The sequence below is a fragment of the Mustela nigripes genome, chromosome 17, assembly GCF_022355385.1.
Source record: "Mustela nigripes isolate SB6536 chromosome 17, MUSNIG.SB6536, whole genome shotgun sequence".
NCBI classification, from domain to species: Eukaryota; Metazoa; Chordata; class Mammalia; order Carnivora; family Mustelidae; genus Mustela; species Mustela nigripes.
The window spans coordinates 130,075-149,524 of NC_081573.1; the positions used below are offsets into that span (position 1 = coordinate 130,075).

At 44.2% G+C, this 19,450-nt stretch overlaps 1 protein-coding gene across 1 annotated transcript in view; it reads left to right on the top strand.

Moving 5' to 3' along the window:
* Positions 1-19,450, top strand: part of GP6 (glycoprotein VI platelet) — a 35,392-nt gene that overhangs the window by 13,978 nt on the left and 1,964 nt on the right. The window contains exons 2-8 of the mRNA XM_059383330.1: positions 5,379-5,441; positions 5,588-5,845; positions 7,713-8,000; positions 13,826-13,879; positions 17,009-17,068; positions 18,892-18,942; positions 19,279-19,323. Of these exons, the coding sequence (XP_059239313.1) occupies positions 5,379-5,441; positions 5,588-5,845; positions 7,713-8,000; positions 13,826-13,879; positions 17,009-17,068; positions 18,892-18,942; positions 19,279-19,323 (819 nt within the window). The remainder of the gene's footprint in view (positions 1-5,378; positions 5,442-5,587; positions 5,846-7,712; positions 8,001-13,825; positions 13,880-17,008; positions 17,069-18,891; positions 18,943-19,278; positions 19,324-19,450) is intronic.

The window sequence follows — 19,450 nt, forward strand, 5'->3', positions numbered from 1 at the left end:
CAACCTATGTGAGCCCAGTGGTGGGTATTCAGGAGGGCACGGACTGCAGGGAGCACTGGGTGTTACACGCAGACAATGAGTCATGGAACCGTGCATCAAAAGCTAATGATGTACTGTAGGACTAACATAACACAATAAAAAATAAATAAAAACAAAACAAAACAAAAAATAAAAATCAAAAATCAAAACAACCTATGTGAGGCAGGGGGTGGGTTAATTAGCTCGATTGTGTTGATCACCTGACAATGTGCACGTCCTTCAGATCACAACGTTGCTCACCCTAGATATACGGCTTCTCTTTGTCAACGGCACCTAAGCAAGTCTGTGGGAAGAGTCTCTCCTAGCGGGGTTGGTGGTAGGATCCTGTGTGCTTACTGCCTGCCCCCACAAGGCCGGTCATGTGCCCAGTTCCCTCATTTATTCAGAAGAGCCTTATTGTTAAAAGGACAGAGGCTCAAGGGGCCAAGCAGGAAGGAACAGCTGTGCTATGGGGATAAGGAAACACACCATGAGCACAGACCGCCTGTCAGTCATTCATTAACACACACTCATTGGCACGTACGTGGACTTGAGCCCACGCCATGCTTTTTAGCAGACACTTAATTCCCAGAATGGCCTGATGAGGTAGGGCCCTATTCATGTTCCCATTTCACAGACGAGGAAGCTGAGGTCCAGAGGGATTAAGGAACTTGTTCAAGGTCACGCATCTAGGGCTCAAATAAACTCAAGAGTTTAGTGCCAGGTTCACATTCTTTATGACCAAAGTATGCCGCTGGTGTTTGAATGTACGCTTACTAGCTGCAGGACAGGGGACAGAATATTGTTTCCATAGTCTGATCTATAAAAGGGGCTAATAATGGTCCCTAACCAATAGGGATGTGGTGAGTCAGAGTCCATCCAGGAAGTGCTCAGAAGAGCACAGGGAGTATGTCCAGTCACGTTAGAAGGCTGGATGGAAACCCATGAGAGGACCACGGCGGGGTTGTGTTGGGAAGTGGGCAAAGATGTGGGTCGAGCTTGGGTACAGGGAGCAGAACCTGGTGTGGACAAGAGGTTCAGAGGGGGCTGGAGACAAGTGTGAGTCAGTAATGATCCAGGTTCAGCCCCATCCCAGCTGTGTGAACTGAAAGAAACTGCTTAGCCTCTCTGTTCAGTTTCCTTGCATTTATTGTGGAGACAAGAAGCACACACGTGAGCAGGTCTGTGTGTGGGTAAGGATAAGAGTTACTGGGTAATATACAGCATGGCCAGTGAAATCTAATTTCACATAAACAAGAAATAATTTTGTAAGCTTAGTATATCCCATTAAATCTCATGGGTCATACTATGCAAACAAAATTTCATTGCTTATCTGAAATTTATATTTAAGTGGGAGTCTTGTGTTTTTATATCCTAAATCTGACAACCCTAGCAAGACTAAAGCAGGTAATGCTACCAACTTGGCAAAAAGTTTAAAAAAAAAAAAACAACCAGCTTGAGAGAAAAAAGGCAGTTGTTCAACCTAGAGAAGGTAGAAGACAAAATGGGGGCAAGTCACCTCCAAGGGAGAAGATGGAATTTATCGATTATGCAGTTTGATAGGTGTCATAAGATTACATGGGAAGGCTATTTGAAACTGTGGAAAGAATTAGACACAGGGTCAAGGAAAACTATGCGGATGTCACTAAAGCAGACAAATACTGATTCTAGGGACAATAAATAGGAAAAATATACAGGTATAATACTACACTCCTCAGGTATGAATAATATAGTCATAATAATGTAAGTACAGAATATTGGTTTACCTTTTTTTTATAAGAGAAAGCATTTATTAATTTTTTGGTAAAGATTTTATTTATTTGAGAGAGAGAGAGAGCATGAGAACATAGGGAGGGTCAGAGGGAGAAGCAGACTCCCTGCTGAGCAGGGAGCCTGATGTGGGACTTGATCCTGGGACTTGGGGACCATGACCTGAGCTGAAGGCAGTCGCTTAATCTACTGAGCCACCCAGATGCCCCAGAATATTGATTTAGGCAAAAAGTTAAAACAGTGGGAAATCCACAATTAACAACACAGCTGGTGATCTCTAGACATGATACAATGTAACAGATCCCATCTAGATCTTATGTACAGCATGGAGATCTCTTTTGAAAAAGATTTTATTTATTTGAGTGGGAGACACACACACACACACACACACACACACACACACAGAATGAATAGGGGAGCATCAGGCAGAGGGAGAAGCAGGCTCCCCACTGAGCAAGGAGCCCAACTTGGGGCTCAATCCCAGGACCGCAGGATCATGATTTGAGCTGAAGGCAGATGCTTAACCAACTGAGCCACCCAGGTACCCCCTACACCATGGGGACTGCAGCCAATAACACCTTCTTGCAGAATATCCTAAATGTTCACACCATAAAAAAAATAAATGGTAATATGTGACAGGATGGAGGTGTTAACTAATTAGCTAATATTAGCTAATTATGTAATTGGTTAATATTAGCTAATGCTGTGAGAGAAATCATTTTGTGCTATATAAATATCAAGTCGACACACACACCTTAAATTTACACAACATTGTACATCAATTATGTATTGACAAAGCTAGGATAAAAAAGAGACTAAATCCTGGACACAGCCCCCTTTTCAGAGAGGAGATAATTCTCTTTAGAGTTGTCCAAAGTGTATGCATAAGGAATTCCTGGATGGCTTTGTCTGTTTGTTTGTGTTATGTTAATCACCATCATTAGTTTTAGAACATCATTAGTTTTTTTAAGTCTATATTTTTCTTAAATTTTATTTATTTATTTATTTATTTGACAGAGAGACAGCAAGAGAGGGAACACAAGGAGGGGGAGTGGGAGAGGGAGAAAGCAGGCTCCCCGCTGAGCAGAGAGCCCAATGTGGGGCTCAATCCCAGGGCCCTGGGATCATGACCTGGGCTGCAGGCAGATGCTTAATGACTGAGCCACCCAGGGGCCTTTAAGTGTATTTTTTTATCTCATTTTTAAAAATTTTATTTTATATTTTCAGTGTTCCAATATCCATTGTTTAGACACCACACGCAGTGCTCCATGCAATATGTGCTCTTCTTATTATTTTTTTGAAAGATTTTACTTATTTATTTGACACAGAGGGAGAGAGATCACAAGTAGGCAGAGAGGCAGGGAGAGAGGGGGAAGCAGGCTCTCTGCTCAGCAGAGAGAGCCTGCTGAGCAGAGAGCTCAATGTGGGGCTCGATCCCAGGACCTTGAGATCATGACCTGAGCAGAAAGCAGAGGCTTTAACCCACTGAGCCACCCAGGCACCTCTATATGTCCTCCTTAATACCCACCACCAGGGTCTCCCAACCCCAAACCTCTTCCCTCCAAAACCCTCAGTTTGTTTCTCAGAGTCCACAGTCTCTCATGGTTTGTCTCCCCCTCCGATTCCCCCCAACTCACTTCTCTTCTCCTTATCCTAATGTCCTCCGTGTTATTTCTTACACTCCACAAATAAGTGAAAACATATGATAATTGACTCTCTCTGCTTTACTTATTTCACTCAGCATAATCTCTCCCAGTCCCGTCCATGTTGCTACAAAAGTTGGGGATTCATCCTTTCTGATGGAGGCATAATACTCCATAGTGTATATGCACCACATCTTCCTTATCCATTCGTCTGTTGAAGGGCATCTTGGTTCTTTCCACAGTTTGGTGACAGTGGCCATTGCTGCTATGAACACTGGGGTACATATGGTCCTTCTTTTCACTACATCTGTATCTTTGGGGTAAATACCCTGGAGTGCAAATGCAGGGTCATAGGGAAGCTCTACTTTTAATTTCTTAAGGAATTTCCACACTGTTTCCCAAAGTGACTGCGCCAACTTGCATTCCCACCAACAGTGTAAGAGGGCTCCCCTTTCTCCACATCCTCGCCAACACATGTTATTTCCTGTCCTGGTATTTTTGGCCATTCTAACTGGTGTAAGGTGGTATTGCAATGTGGTTTTGATTTGAATCTGATTTGGAATTGATTTGAATCTCCCTGATGGCTAATGATGATGAACATTTTTTCATGTGTCTGTTAGTTTGCTCTTCCCATTTTTTGACTTGATTATCTGTTTTGTGTGTGTTGAGTTTGAGGAGTTCTTTATAGGTCTTGGGTATCAGGCCTTTTCTGTAGTGTCATTTGCAAATATTTTCTCCCATTCCATGGGTTGCCTCTTTGTTTTGTTGACTGTTTCCTTTGCTGTGCGGGAGCTTTTCATCTTGATGAAGTCCCCAAATTTTCGCTTTTCTTTCCTTTGCCTTTGGAGACATGTCTTGAAAGAAGTTGCTGTGGCCGATGTTGAAGAAGTTACTGCCTATGTTCTTTTCTAGGATTTTGATGAATTCCTTTTTTATTTTTTTAAAGATTTTTATTTATTTATTTATTTGAGAGAGAGAGATCATGAGTGAGAGCACAGAAGCAGAAGGAACAGCAGAGGGAGAGGGAGAAGCAGACTCCCCACTGAGCAGGATGTGGGACTCGATCCCAGGATCCTGGGATCATGACCTGAGCTGAAGGCAGATGCTTAATGACTGAGCCACCCAGGTGCCCCAGTGGATTCCTGTCTCACACTGAAGTCTTTCATCCATTTTGAGTTTATTGTTGTATATGGTGTAAGAGAATGGTCACCTTTCATTCTTCTATATATAGCTCTCCAATTTTCCTAGCACCATTTATTGAAGAGACTGTTTTCCATTGGACATTCTTTCCAGCTTTGTCGAACATTATTTGACCATTGAGTTGAGGGTCCATATCTGGGCTCTCTACTCTGTTACACTGGTCTGTGTGTCTGTTTTTGTGCCAGAACCATGATGTCTAGGTGATCACAGCTTCGTAATAAAGTTTGAAATCGGGCAACATGATGCCCCCAGCTTTGTTTTTCTTTTTCAACATTTCCTTGGCGATTTGGGGTCTCTTTCTGGTTCCATGCAAATTTTAGGATTGTTTGCTCCAGGATTTTGAAAAAATGTTTCTGTCTTTTAAAAAGCTGTGGTTTTTTAAAAACTTAGCATAAAATTTATCATTCATGACAGTACATTCACAAGGCACACAGCCACCCCCTCTGCCTCGTTCCAGGACACTGTCACCGCTCCAGAAAGAAACCATACCCCTGACAATCTGCTCTCCACCCTCCTTCCCCAGCCCCAGGCAACCACTAATCCCTCTGTGTGCAGGCAGACTGACCTCATGAGCAGGGCTCAGATACAAAGAATTGTACAATATGCAGCCTTCTATGGCTGGCTGCCTCTGGTGCCTCAATTATGTGAGCGTGTGTCCTTAGAAAAGCGATGACGAGAGAAAGTTACTGCCTGCAGAAGCGTTGTCACCCGCCTTGCTTTGAGAAGTGTGAGCTCGGGAGGTCCTAGCCTTTGGTTGTTTTCTTCTCTGCTCAGGGCTGTGCCTGGGGCAGGTGGTGGAAGCTCAGCATGGTGAGTCCTTCCCTTGGAGTCCCAGCTCCCTCCTCTGGGCTCCGCCTGCACAAGGCCTGGGAGGGCGGGAGGAGTGCCCCCCCCCCACCTGGGGAGGAGGGTCTGTTTGAAAGCAGCCCTCCACCAGGCTGCACTTCCCCTTCCAGGCCTGCTGCCCAAGCCCTCCCTTCAGGCCCGGCCTAGCTCCCTAGTGCCACTGAGGACGCCGGTTACCATCCACTGCCAGGGGCCTCCGGATGTGGACCTGTACCGTCTGGAGAAGCTGAGGTCCAACCACTACCAGGATGAGCCTGTCCTCTTCATCCCATCCATGGAGGAACGTTTCGCAGGGTGCTACCGCTGCACCTACCAGAATGGGAGCCTCTGGTCTCCCCCCAGTGACCGGCTGGAGCTGATCGCTACAGGTACCTGGAGGGGTGAGGGGGGCAGCTGCACCTGGGGCCTGGGGGCTCCAGGAGGGTGAGGAGGGGAAAGATTCAGAGAATCCGGAGACCCAGGGGGCCGGGACTGGGTGGGGATCAAAGTGCTAGCTGCTTTCATAGGGGAGGTGCAGTGAGCCATGCAAGTGCTAGGTCATTGCAATTCCTTCCTGCCTGCCTGCCTGCCTTTCTTCGTTTTCTCTCTCTCTCTCTCTCTCTTTCTTTATTTTAGGATTTTATTTACTTATTTGACAGAAACACAGCAAGAGAGGGAATGAAAGCAGACCTAGAGGGAGAGGGAGAAGCAGGCTTCCTGCTGAGCCGGGAGCTCGATGCGGGGCTGGATCCCAGGACCCTGGGATCATGACCTGAGCTGAAGGCAGATGCTTAACCCACTGAGCCACCCAGGAACCCCAATGCAGGATCTTTCTAAAACAATCAAAATCAATGCAGAAACACCCATGCTGAACAAAGTATCACACTTTTAGGTCAAGATAGAACGAGGCAAGGCCCTTTCAAGCCATACCTGAGCCCCGTGCCAAAGGCTCTAGCCACATTCCAATGCCTTCTGTTTACTTTTTTTTTTTTTTTTTTTTAAAGATTTTATCTATTTGACAGGGAGAGAGAGCTCACAAACAGGCAGAGAGGCAGGCAGAGAGAGAGAGGGTGGAAGCAGGTTCTCCACTGAGCAGAGCCTGACATGGGGCTCAATCCCAGGACTCTGAGGCCATGACCTGAATCGAAGGCAAAGGCTTAACCCACTGAGCCAACCAGGCGTCCCTCTTTTTTACTTTTTGATGGAATATAATGTTCTTGGCTTGTGCTTTTATTTCTAATGCATTTTCAAGTGGTTATTTTCCAGAGAGATTTTGAAAATATCACTGATGAGTTTGTTTCCCTAAGGCCAGGAGAGTAAAAGGATAATGAATTCTTTTAAAAAAATTTTTTTTGTATGAATCAAATATTTAAACTTCAAATAATTTATGAATTTGAATAGCCTAGTTTAAAGTTTTTCAATTTTTTTTCAACTATGTTAATAGTGTGGAAAGAATTAACCATAAAAATGCATGAAAGTGTTTTGAGCCTTTTGCCTCGCCATGAGTCACAGATGGCGTCTGTTTTTGTTTACAATCTTGGTTATTTTGTTCAGTATGAATTATTTGAATTAATTTTGGTTTAAAAACTGCACTACAGGGCGCCTGGGTGGCTCAGTGGGTTAAGCCGCTGCCTTCGGCTCAGGTCATGATCTCAGGGTCCTGGGATCAGGCCCCCATCGGGCTCTCTGCTCAGCGGGGAGCCTGCTTCCTCCTCTCTCTCTGCCTGCCTCTCTGCCTGCTTGTGATCTCTTTCTGTCAAATAAATAAATAAAATCTTTAAAAAAAAATAATAAAAACTGCACTACAGCAGTTTGCTATTTTGTTACTGTCGTCGTAGTTCGGGAGCTCCCTATGTATTAAGCAACTGTGCTAAGTTGCTTATTCAGTCATTCCCATTTTCTTTTTCTAAATTTAAATTCAATTAATCAACATGTAGTCATCATTAGTTCTTGACATAGTGTTCAATGATTCATTTTTACAGTAAAGAACACTGGGGCACAGTTAGAAGGGTGGGTTTCTCTCCAGGATCACACAGCCCCTAAGGGACAGAATGAGGATTTGAGACCGGGCACCGTGATAGGATCCTGGTTATGCTCCCTTAACCCTTTTGTGAGCTGGGGGCAGGGCAAGTGGGTTCTCTATGGATGGATATACCTGGAAAGTTCCCTAGCTCTTAGGAGGTGGGGGGACCTGGCCACCCCCATGGCCAACATGCTGGCCACGGTCTTTAACACCAGAGCTCTCTTTTCTCCCAGGAGTTTATGTCAACAAGCCCTCGATCTCAGCCCAGCCCAGCTCAGCTGTGTCCCCAGGAGGCGAAGTCACTCTGCAGTGTCGAAGCCAATTCAGTTTTGACCAATTTGCTCTGTACAAGGAAGGGGACGCTGGGCCCCAGAAGGGATCTGAGAAGCAGTACAGGGCTGACTTTCCCATCACCGCAGTGACTGCTGCACACAGTGGGACCTACCGATGCTACAGTTTTTCCAGCAAGCTGCCTTACCTGTGGTCGGCCCCCAGCGACCCCCTGGAGCTTGTGGTCACAGGTGAGGGAGCTGCAGACTAAGCCTTTTTTTCTTTAGCTCTTGCACACTCTGCTGAAGTTTCAGGGGAGGGCCAACACCTGTGAAGGAGGTGGGAAGCCAGGAGAGGCATGAAGCTTTGGAGGGTATATTAGTTGTCACAAATCGCCACTAATCTAGTGGCTTAAAAAAATTGTAAATGTATTATTACCTTCCATTTCTGGAGGTCAGGTACCAAATGGGTCTCCCTGGGACAAAACAAAGGTGTCAGATGGGTTACATTCCTTCTGGAGGGCCCAGGGGGGAATCTGTCCTGTGCTTTTCCCAGATTTTAGAAGTGCCTGCACCCCTTGGCTCCCGTGGTCCCTTCCTTTATCACAGAAGCCAGCAACATAGCATCATCAGTCTCTCTGTCTCCCTGGCCTCCTGCTTCCATGTTTAAGGACCCTGTGATGACACTGGGCCCACCTGGAAAATCCAGGCATCCCCCCCACCCCCTCCCATTTATTGGGTAAGACACCATATCCACAGGGCCTGGGGATTGGGACATGAGCATGTTTGAGAGGCTGTTACTTTATCTACTGCAGAGTATATAGAAATACAAAAGAAATAAGAAAAAATAAATCTTTTTTTAAAATTTATTTTTTATTTTCAGCATAACAGTATTCATTATTTTTGCACCACACCCAGTGCTCCATGCGATCTATGCCCTCTCCAATACCCACCACCTGGTACCCCCGACCTCCCACCTCCCGCCTCTTCAGAACCCTCAGATTGTTTTTCAGAGTCCATAGTCTCTCATGGTTTACCTCCCCTTCCAATTTCCCCGGACTCCCTTCTCCTCTCTATCTCCCCATGTCCTCCATGCTATTTGTTATGCTCCACAAATAAGTGAAACCATATGATAATTGACTCTCTCTGCTTGACTTATTTCACTCAGCATAATCTCTTCCAGTCCCGTCCATGTTGCTACAAAAGTGCAGCCTCTTTGGAGAACAGTGTGGAGATTCCTCAAGTAACTAAAAATAGAACTTCCCTATGACCCTGCCATTGCACTCCTGGGTATTGACCCCAAAGATACAGATGTAGTGAAAAGAAGGGCCATCTGTACCCCAATGTTTATAGCAGCAATGGCCATGGTCGCCAAACTGTGGAAAGAACCAAGATGCCCTTCAACAGATGAATGGATAAGGAAGACGTGGTCCATATACACTATGGAGTATTATGCCTCCATCAGAGAAGAAAAAATAATTCTTAATACCAGTGATAATGCCTTTTGTCTTGTCTAGATTTGAAACAAACAAACACACAGCAGTGAAGAACTTACGGAAATTACTTTGAAAAATGCCACTATAATAGGAAGGAAACTTTGACTCTCTTTACATGCAAACACACTCTGTCTTTCTTATTTGCAATAGTCTAAGTACGAGGCCTCTCCACACAACGCTCGCTGCTAAATCCTTTACGGCAACTGATGTGATTTAAAAACCATTATTGATGTTTTCTGTTCACCACTGTTTTGCTGCTATGTTCCTTTACAAGTATTGAAGCAACTGAATTATTTAAAGTTCATTTTATTTTATTTTTATTTTTAAATTTATTTTCAGCATAACAGTATTCATTGTTTTTGCACCACACCCAGTGCTCCATGCAATCCGTGCCCTCTATAATACCCACCACCTGGTACCCCAACATCCCACTCCCCGCCCCTTCAAAACCCTCAGATGGTTTTTCAGCGTCCATAGTCTCTCATGGTTCACCTCCCCTTCCAATTTCCCTCAATTCCCTTCCATTTTATTTTTTTAAAAGATTAATTTACTTGAGAGAGAGAGAGAGAGCAAGCGGGCATACTGGGAGGGGCAGAGGGAGCGGGGAGAGAAAGTTTAGCAGACTCCATGCTGAGCTCAGAGCCTGATGTGGGATGGACTGATGCCACCACGACTTGAACTGAAACCAAGAGTCAGAAGCTCAACCCATGGCACCACCCAGAGGCCCCAAAGTTTATTTATTTATTTTTTATAATCTCTAAACCCATCATGGGGCTCAAACTCCTGACCCTGAGATCAAGAGTGGCATACTCTTCCGAGCGAGTCAGTGAGGCGCCCCAGTGACTTATTTATTGAAAATGCTTAGCGAAATAAGTCAAGCAGAGAAAGACAACTATCATATGATCTCCCTGATATGAGGAAGTGGTGATGCAACATGGAGGCTTAAGTGGGTAGAAGAAGAATAAATGAAACAAGATGGGATTGGGAGGGAGACAAACCATAAGTGACTCTTAATCTCACAAAACAAACTGAGGTTGCCGGGGGGAGGGGGTTTGGGAGAAGGGGGTGGGATTATGGACATTGGGGAGGGTATGTGATTTGGTGAGTGCTGTGAAGTGTGTAAGCCTGGTGATTCACAGACCTGTACCCCAGGGGATAAAAATATATGTTTATAAAAAATAAAAAATTAAAAAAAAATGCCTCAATAGGAGCACCTGGGTGGCTCAGTTCTTTAACTGTCAGCCTCTTGGTTTTGGCTCTGGTCATGATCTCAGGGTCATGAGATGGAGTCCTGCATGGGGCTCTGTGTTCAACATGGAGTCTGTCTGGGATTCTTTCCACCCCCTCTCCCTCCCAATTTACCCTCCCCACCCTGCTTATGCACTCTCTAAAATTAAAAATGAAAACTAAAAGAACAAAATGGCACATATTGCATGGAGCACTGGCTGTGGTACATACACAATGAATCTTGGAACACTGAAAAAATAAAGTAAAATTTAAAAAATGAAATGCCCCAATATACAAAAGACTAATGACCCTATCCATCTCCCAGAAAAGGGAAAAATCTTATCCTTTTGGTCTCCAGTGGATTAATGTAGTACAGGGTAAAATGAAAATGTACTTGTATTCAGACTTATTTTTGTTGAAATCTAGCTAGTGAGGTCATTATACACTAGAAATGGCCTTCCATTCTGTTTTATTCAGGTATGGTTTCTAGACCTATAAGGTTACCCACTTTATGTGTCCATGTATTCAGAGAGTTCACAGAGTTGTGCAACCATCACCACAACCCCGTCGGCCCATCTCCATCACCTCTGCAGGACCTCTGGCACCTGTTTGCCGTCATTTTCCATTCAACCACAAACGACTTCCTATCTCTAACAGTCTGCCTCTTTGAGGGAACTGCATATATATGGAGTCCTAGAACACGGGGTCTTTCATGACTGGCTTCTCTCAGTCAGCCTCATGCTTTTGAGCTGTGTTTGCATTGTAGCCACTATCAGTCTTTCATTCTTACAGCATGCCTCTTTCAAAAGAGGACAACATAGTTCATAAAGAAACCGTGGTGGAGACACACAACGGACTGTTATGCAGCCCCAAAGAGGAAGGTGATCCTGCCATGTGCTACAGTACAGATGAACCTGGAGAACGTCATGCTATGTGAAATAAAGCAGCCCCAAAAGGCCATATATCATCTGATTCTACTCCCGGGAGGCATTTGAAAGTCATCCAAGCCATAGAGGCAGAGAGTAGAAAGGGAATTACCAAAGGCTGATGGAGGGGAAAAGTGGAGTTAGTATTGTTTAATGGGCATAGAGTTCCAGGTCTGCAGATGAAAAAGTTCTGAGATTTCTTGCACAACAATGTGAATGCACTTAATACTATTGAACTGTGCACTTAAAATGAATATTAAAGATGGTACATATAATGTACATTTGAAAATAACATGAAAATTTTAAAGGACACATTTTTCTGCTGCCATACTCAGAGGCATTTTCTTGTAAATCCTTTGCCCAACTCATGCTTCCTACCACATCTCTGAAGCCTGTTCCTGATCTGACAAGGGAGCACATCTTCATGTAGAACTGATTTGCTCCATATACTGGTCACTCTGTGTCTACCTTTGTCCCCTTTAATTAAAAAAAAATCAATTAATTGAGATATAATTGACATATAACATTATATAAGATGTAGCATGTGTTGACTTAATACATTTATGTGTTGCAACATATTACCACTGGGGCATTAGCTAATACCTTCAACCTGTCACATAATTGCCGTTGCTTTTTTTTGTGGTGAGAACACCACAGATCTTGTCTCTTAGCAACTAAATCTGGGATATAGTGCAGTTGACCGTATGCTGTGCATTAATCTCCAGGATTTATTTGCATCTACTGGTTGCAAGTTTGTATACCTTTGTCTCTTTAGAATGTTTGCAGAATGATGGCAAGAGGAACCCCTTTAGAGCAGGCTGTTAAAATCAGATGATTTTGCTCAAAGCCCATAGCACGCACTCCTCTCATCTCACCAGGCCCCTTCTCTACCTGTCTGATTACCTGACCTGCTGATCTGCCCTCATCCACTCTGCCTTAGAACCATCAGCACCCCCCCCCCTTAAGTTGAAGACTAATTGACATGGTGTATTAGTTTCAGGTGTACAACATAGTGATTTGATATTTATATACACTATGCAATGGTCACCATGGATAAGTCTAGTTTACTGACTATATCCCGTCTTGCTTTTCCTCGAATACCCAGGCTCACTATGTCCTCAGGGACCTTGCACCTGCTGGGATGCTTTCTCCAGATCTCATGGCTCAAGCCTTCTATCAAAGGTCCCATTCTTGCCTCTCTGATGCTATCTGCCATCTTCTCTGCCCAATTTTTCTCCACGGCATCCACACCTGTGCATACATTGTTCTGACTTATGGTGTTTGTCACCTGTCTGCCCCCTGCATCCTGGAAGGTAAGCTCCAGAAAGACAGACATTTGTGTCTGTTTTCTTTTCTGCTGTATCCCCAGCACAAACAGTAGCTCCTGGCATGTAATAGGAGCTGAACAAACAGTCTCTTGTTTGAGTTGTACAATGCAGTGGTTTTTAGTAAATTTAGAGTTCTGTGGTCACCACCACAGTCTAGTTTTAGAACATTTCCACCACCATATCTCATCCTTCCTGCCCGCATGCAGCCCCTCCCTCCCCCTCCCTCCAGTCCAAGGAAACCACTAATCTTCCTGCCTTTATAGATTTGTCTTTTTTTGGGTCCCTGCTCAATTATTGCTTCTTTCATAGGACGTATTTCAAAAGTGTCTCTGCTGTGCCTGTGCTCTGCTGGGGACTTGAAATTCACTCTCTCTATGGTATCTTTTCCTTTACACACACACGTATTACACACGCACATGTTATATGTACATATAGTAATTAGAGCAAACAGGCTTAGAGAATATCCAACACTGCACTGTTGTCCCTGGGACATGTGTAATGAATTAGAAGTACACAGTGCTGTTAGAACCTAGAAGGGGAAGTGGTTTGGGAACACCTCTCTGAGCAGCCAATGTTTGACCTTGCTCTTAGGGCAGAGTAAGAGGTAAATGGGTAAGAGCAGTGGGACGGGTTGCCGGCATGTGGGATTGTATGAGCAAATGTCCTGGGGTGAAAGGAGGTTGGCAGGTTGATGTAGCTACAAAGCTAGGGTGGTGGGGTTGGAAAGGTGCTGTGTTCTGTGACACAGGTATCACCCTTTCTCCCTACATGTATCCCATGGCTTCTGTCTTCTCATCTGCTTCCCAGGACTTAAGAGCCAGTTTTGCTCCCAGGGACAAAGTCAGGTGCACATCACAGAGGTCCAGAAAAAGGGACAGAACTGAAGTTCAAAGAGCAGGGAGGGCATCTACAGAGATTGTCATTTTTAATTAGTCTCAGAATGTGCTCGGTGTGCTATTTAACACCCAGGACCATCCAGTGATGTGAGCTTCTTTGTATTCATCTTCTAGGTGAGGAAACTGGGTCACAGAATGCTTTTTTGTTTGCTCAGGACCCATAGCTAACAGAGCACAGATCTCTCTCTTTTTCTGATTTCCCAGGGACTTCTGTGACCCCCGCTTGGTTACCCACGGAACCACCTTCCTCTGTGACAGGTAAGTTCTGCAGGATTTATCCCAGTGTCTGGGGTATAGACCCACAGACCCCTTCTTTTCTTTCTCCCCTTTATCTAGATTTTTCTATTTAATTCCCTTGTCTCTTTCACAAATTTGATTTATTTTAAAAAATCACTTACTTGTGTGTGTAAAGAACGTGGGTATAATAATATTAGATAGACATTACTGTGCTGCCCTATATCTCCACTTCTCTCCAGCCTTAGGGGGATGATGTATAATGTCTAATGTGGAAAAGAATAATCTGAGTGGCTTATAAAATCGTAGATTCCTGGACACTAGTTTTGAGACTCTGATTCCATTGGCCATGGTTCTCAAACATTAGGGGGCCTGGGAATCACCTGGAGGTGACCCAGGCTTCTGGATCTCACCAGTTCCTGACTCAGAAGGTCTGGGGTGGGGTCCAGTTATGTTCATTTTGTTGTTGTTGTTGTTGAAAAGGTTTTATTTATTTATTTGAGAGAGAAAGACTGAGCGAGAGAGAGAGAGTATGCACAAGCAGGGGGAGCAGCAGGCAGGAGCAGCTCCTGAGCAAGGAGCCCGATGCTGGGCTTGGTCCCAGGACCCTGAGATCATGACCTGAGGCAAAGGCAGACGCTTAACTGACTGAGCCACCCAGGCGCCCCCAGTTATGTTCATTTCTAACAAGTTTCCAGGTGACACTGAGGCTGCTGCTCTGGGATGTCACTTTGAGAAGGACTGTCCTAAATTTTGTGTGGGCCATCATATTCTCCCATCCTCAAAGCATCTTACTTGATTCTGGTGTATCACATACCAGCCTGTGCCTTAAGAAGTTGTGCATCAGTCTGTGGCCTTGCCAATACTTCCTGTGTCGCAGGGTAGACCCAAACCCTGAGGAACATAAGCATGTTGAAAAGAGCCAAGTCGGACAAGAATGTGCTGACATGTGTGGTGGAGGGCATTATGGAGGCTGTCTTGCCAAATGAGGCACAATGCATGTGTGTATGTGTGCACACACGTGTGTGTGCATGTATTTCTGATTGGAATTTTAAAACTTTTAATTTTGAGAGGTAGGTTCACAAGAAGTTGCAAAGGCATTGCAAAGGCAATGCAGAAGGATTCTGTATACCCTTTGCCTAGATTTCCCCAATGGATATGTCTTGCATAATTACAGTACAACATAAAACCAGGAACCTGACATTGACACGGTATTTGTATTTAGCTCTATGGTGATTTATCACAATTTATCACATGTGTAGATCCATGTAACCGCCACAGCTCTCAAGATACAGAACTCTTCCAGCCCCACAAAGATATCACTCAGGCTACCCCTTTATGATTATATTTACCCTCTCCCCTCCCACCATTTCTATCCCCTGCAAGTACTAATTTGTTCTATTGAATTTCATCATTTTGACAATGTTATATATACATGGAAAGGTTCACCTATCATGGAATGTTTTGGAACTGACTTTTCTCACTCAGCACAATGTCCTTGAGATGCATCCAAGTTATTGTGTGTTATCAACAATGTGTTGCTTTTTATGACTGCATAGTATTCCATGCTAGACAGATACTTCCTCATGTTTAATCTAAATTCAAATTTTTGAGAGAGACAGCAAAAGTATGCAGATGTGAGGTGGGGAGTGGCAGAGAGAGAGAGAGAGAGAGAGAGAGAGAATATCTTAAGCAAGTGCCACAGTCAGTGCAGAGCCCCATGTAGGGCTTCACCTCAGAACCATGAGAGCATCACCTGAGCAGAAGCCAAGAGTTGGATGCTTAATGGACTGAGCAATCCAGGTTCCCCTTGAACAACAATTTATTAATGAGGCTCATAGGAAGAGAAATAACATAGAGCAAACAATATCTAAGTTCTCACTTTACTACAGATTCCTGAGCATAAGCTAGGCTTTAATGAGCTGGTTCCATCACAGAAAGGTCCACCAAGATTGTCCCCATCCTTAATAGGAGCTACATATTTATAGGTTGAGGAGTTTTAGGAAATGTTTTGGTGCCCATGTAACTATGGGGGTCCCTGGTTAAGAAAATGGCCTTAGTAGGGAGGGGATTCTCTTGTGTTCAGAGGCTGGTTACCAAGAACTGAGCTTGCACACATCTACTGGTCTACTACTTACTTTTTTTTTTTTTTTTTTTTTTTTTTTAATTTTTTATTTTTTATAAACATATATTTTTATCCCCAGGGGTACAGGTCTGTGAATCACCAGGTTTACACACTTCACAGCACTCACCAAATCACATACCCTCCCCAATGTCCATAATCCCACCCCCTTCTCCCAAACCCCCTCCCCCCGGCAACCCTCAGTTTGTTGTGAGATTAAGTGGGTAGAAGAATAAATACTACTTACTTTTTAAACTGAGGTAAGTCACATACCACGAAATTCATCATAGCCAGCAGAATGAGAGTAACAGTAATGAATAATAATAATAACACACAACTAGAGGGGTTGTTGAGAATGTGGAGAAACTGGAGCCCTTACATATTGCTGGTGGGAATGAAACATGGGATCATTGCTGTGGAAAAATGGTTCAGCATTTCCTCAAAAGAATTATTCTGTGACTGTATTAATTGCCATAGGACCCAGCTATTCCACTGTAGCTATGTGCTCCCCCCCAAAATGAACAAATACAAAAATGTATGTTTATACAAAAACAGGCACATAAATGTTCATAGCAACATTATCCACAGTAGCCCCAAAGAGGAAATAACGTTGGTCCCTCAGTGGATGAATGAATCCATTTCTTTTTTTAAGATTTTATTTATTTATTTGACAGAGATCACACGTAGGCAGAGAGGCAGGCAGAGAGAGAGAGGGAAGCAGGCTCCCTGCTGAGTAGAAAACCTGATGTGGGGCTCGATTCCAGGACCCTGGGACCATGACCTGAGCTGAAAGCAGAGGCTTTAACCCACTGAACCACCCAGGGGCCCCGAATTGATCCATTTCTTATTCAGCCACTGAGGTATAGAAGACACGTCTTACAGCAACTCTGCATGTTTCTCTCCTCAGTTTTATGCAGTATGTGTCAGAAAAAGGGGTTCTGGGAACCCTAGATTTCTTAGAAGGGGTATGCAGAGTAGGGGCTCACTGGGAAGACTGACCTTATCCACTTTCTTATTATCTTCTTGCTTAGAATTCCCAGAAGCCTCCAGGAAACGGAGCATCTCACTAGTCAACAAAAGCTCTACAATCAGTGAGTACCAAGAGCTCAGAAACCAGCAGAAAAGAGTATGAAGCTAGGGTTTTCTCTCATCATCTAAGGCTGTAGGCTTTAAGTCCCCTTCAGGAAATCACTTGACTCTTCCAAGGAAAGTCCCTGGTTTGAGGATCAAGGATGGGATAGAGGTGGGCTCTGAGCATGGGGAGAGATGTGCATTCTCGGAAATGTGGCCATTTCAAAGACAGCAGAGCCAAGGCTTTGATGGGAGGACCGTCGCTCAAAGTCTTCTGACTTTGCTCTAATCCACGTGCATAACCTTAGTCCCCGATTGTCCACTGCCTCTTCTTATCACTGCAGTCCCATCCTCATGCTGTAATTCTCTTTCCCCTCACTTTTCCTGGAAAAATTATCGACTTCCCTCAAGATAGAAACCTTGAAAGATCCCCTGAGTATAGTTCTGGTATCTCCACTGGGTCCACCTGACTCTAACTCTCTGTTTGATTCCTGATGTGAGCAAATTCCTTCTAAGACCCAGATGAGATTCTTCATCATCTTCTGTTCAAAATCCCTCTGGTTTCCCATCACTCTTAGGATTATAGCCCGGGATTCTCAGCTTGATGTTTAATACTTTTGGATCCAATGCCCTTAGATCAGCCACTGTTGATCCCTCCAGTCTTGTTTTCATTCCTCATGCAAATCTCAGCCACACAGAGTCAGATGAAGCTCTCCTGAGTCCCTGGCATCTCTTTACTCTGCATCCAAGCCACTTGGTCTGCTTTTCCTTCCCTTTCCTCATAGTCTCAGTCCCTCAAGAAAGTCTTTTCTGATGCTGGGTTGAATCGTTTCCTCTGTCCTATGGACTTTCTATTATAGCAATTTTCACAGTATATTAAAACACGTACCTTTCTGATGTGTATGGCTGAGCACCTGGTGAATCTAGAGCTACTGCATGTGGGGTGCTTATCATATGCAAGCAGTGTGTCTTATGCTATTATTACTGTTATTGGTTTAAATTTCACATTAACCTGTGATGCATTATAATTGTTTTTATTGGACAGATGGGAAAACTGGCCTATAGGTATTAAGTCTATTGACAGGGGCCCTACATCTAATTAGTGATGGATCTGGGGTTCAAATCTAGACAGCCTGACTCTGTAGTTCATGTCCTTCTTCTTCTTTTTTTTAATTTATTTTTTATTTTTAGCATAAAAGTATTCATTATTTTTGCACCACACCCAATGCTCCATGCAATCCGTGCCCTCTATAATACCCACCACCTGGTACCCCAACCTCCCAACCCCGCCCCTTCAAAACCCTCAGATTGTTTTTCAGCGTCCATAGTCTCTCATGGTTCACCTCTCCTTCCAATTTCCCCCAACTCCCTTCTCCTCTCTAACTCCCCATGTCCTCCATGATATTTGTTATGCTCCACAAATAAGTGAAACCATATAATTGACTCTCTCTGCTTGACTTATTTCACTCAGCATAATGCTGAATGTTCTTCTTCTTCTTAAAAAAGATTTTATTTATTTATTTAACAGAGAGAGAGAGAGAGAGAACGAGAGAGAGAGGGAGAGAGAGAGATCACAAGTAGGCAGAGAGGCAGGCAGAGAGAAAGGGAGAAGCAGGCTCCCTGTTGAGCAGAGAGTTCGATGCCAGGCTCGATCCCAGGACCCTGAGATCATGGCCTGAGCTGAAGGCAGAGGCTTTAACCCACTGAGCCACCCAGGCACCCCTCATGTTCTTCTTATAGTCATGGGATTCTGCCTCAAATGTCCATGCATTCAGGAAAGGAGCAGAAACAGGGCTAGGGGAGATGGTCTTGTCTCTTTAAACTTTCACTTTTTGATTCCCAGAGTCTTCTAGGACTATCACCATCTCTGCAAAGAGGCCAGAGTCTCCAATTGGTGAGTAAGTGGTCTTCTCTGGGCCCTCTTCTTTCCCACCCCTGTGTCTTCCCCTAAATTTGACTGCTTTCCCTGTACAGAAGTTACAGCTTTATGGTTTTGGGTCCTGGTTTATAAAATATTAAGGGGAAGGTAAATATCAGCACTTGGAACTCAGAATTGGGCAATGGGATCAGGTGGGAAGGTTGAGATAAATTTTAGACAGCCCAACTTTGTAGTTCATGCTCTTATAGTCATGGGGTTCTGCCTCTAAAGTGTGTGCATTCAGCAAAGGGGCAGGAGCAGGGCTAGGGGAGATGGTCTTGTACCTTTAAACTTTCTCTTTTTGATTCCCAGCATCTTCTAGGACTATCTCTCCAAAGAGGCCAGAGTCTCCAATTGGTGAGTAAGTGGTCTTCTCTGGGCCCTCTTCTTTCCCACCCCTGTGTCTTCCCCTAAATTTGACTGCTTTCCCTGTACAGAAGTTACAGCTTTATGGTTTTGGGTCCTGGTTTATAAAATATTAAGG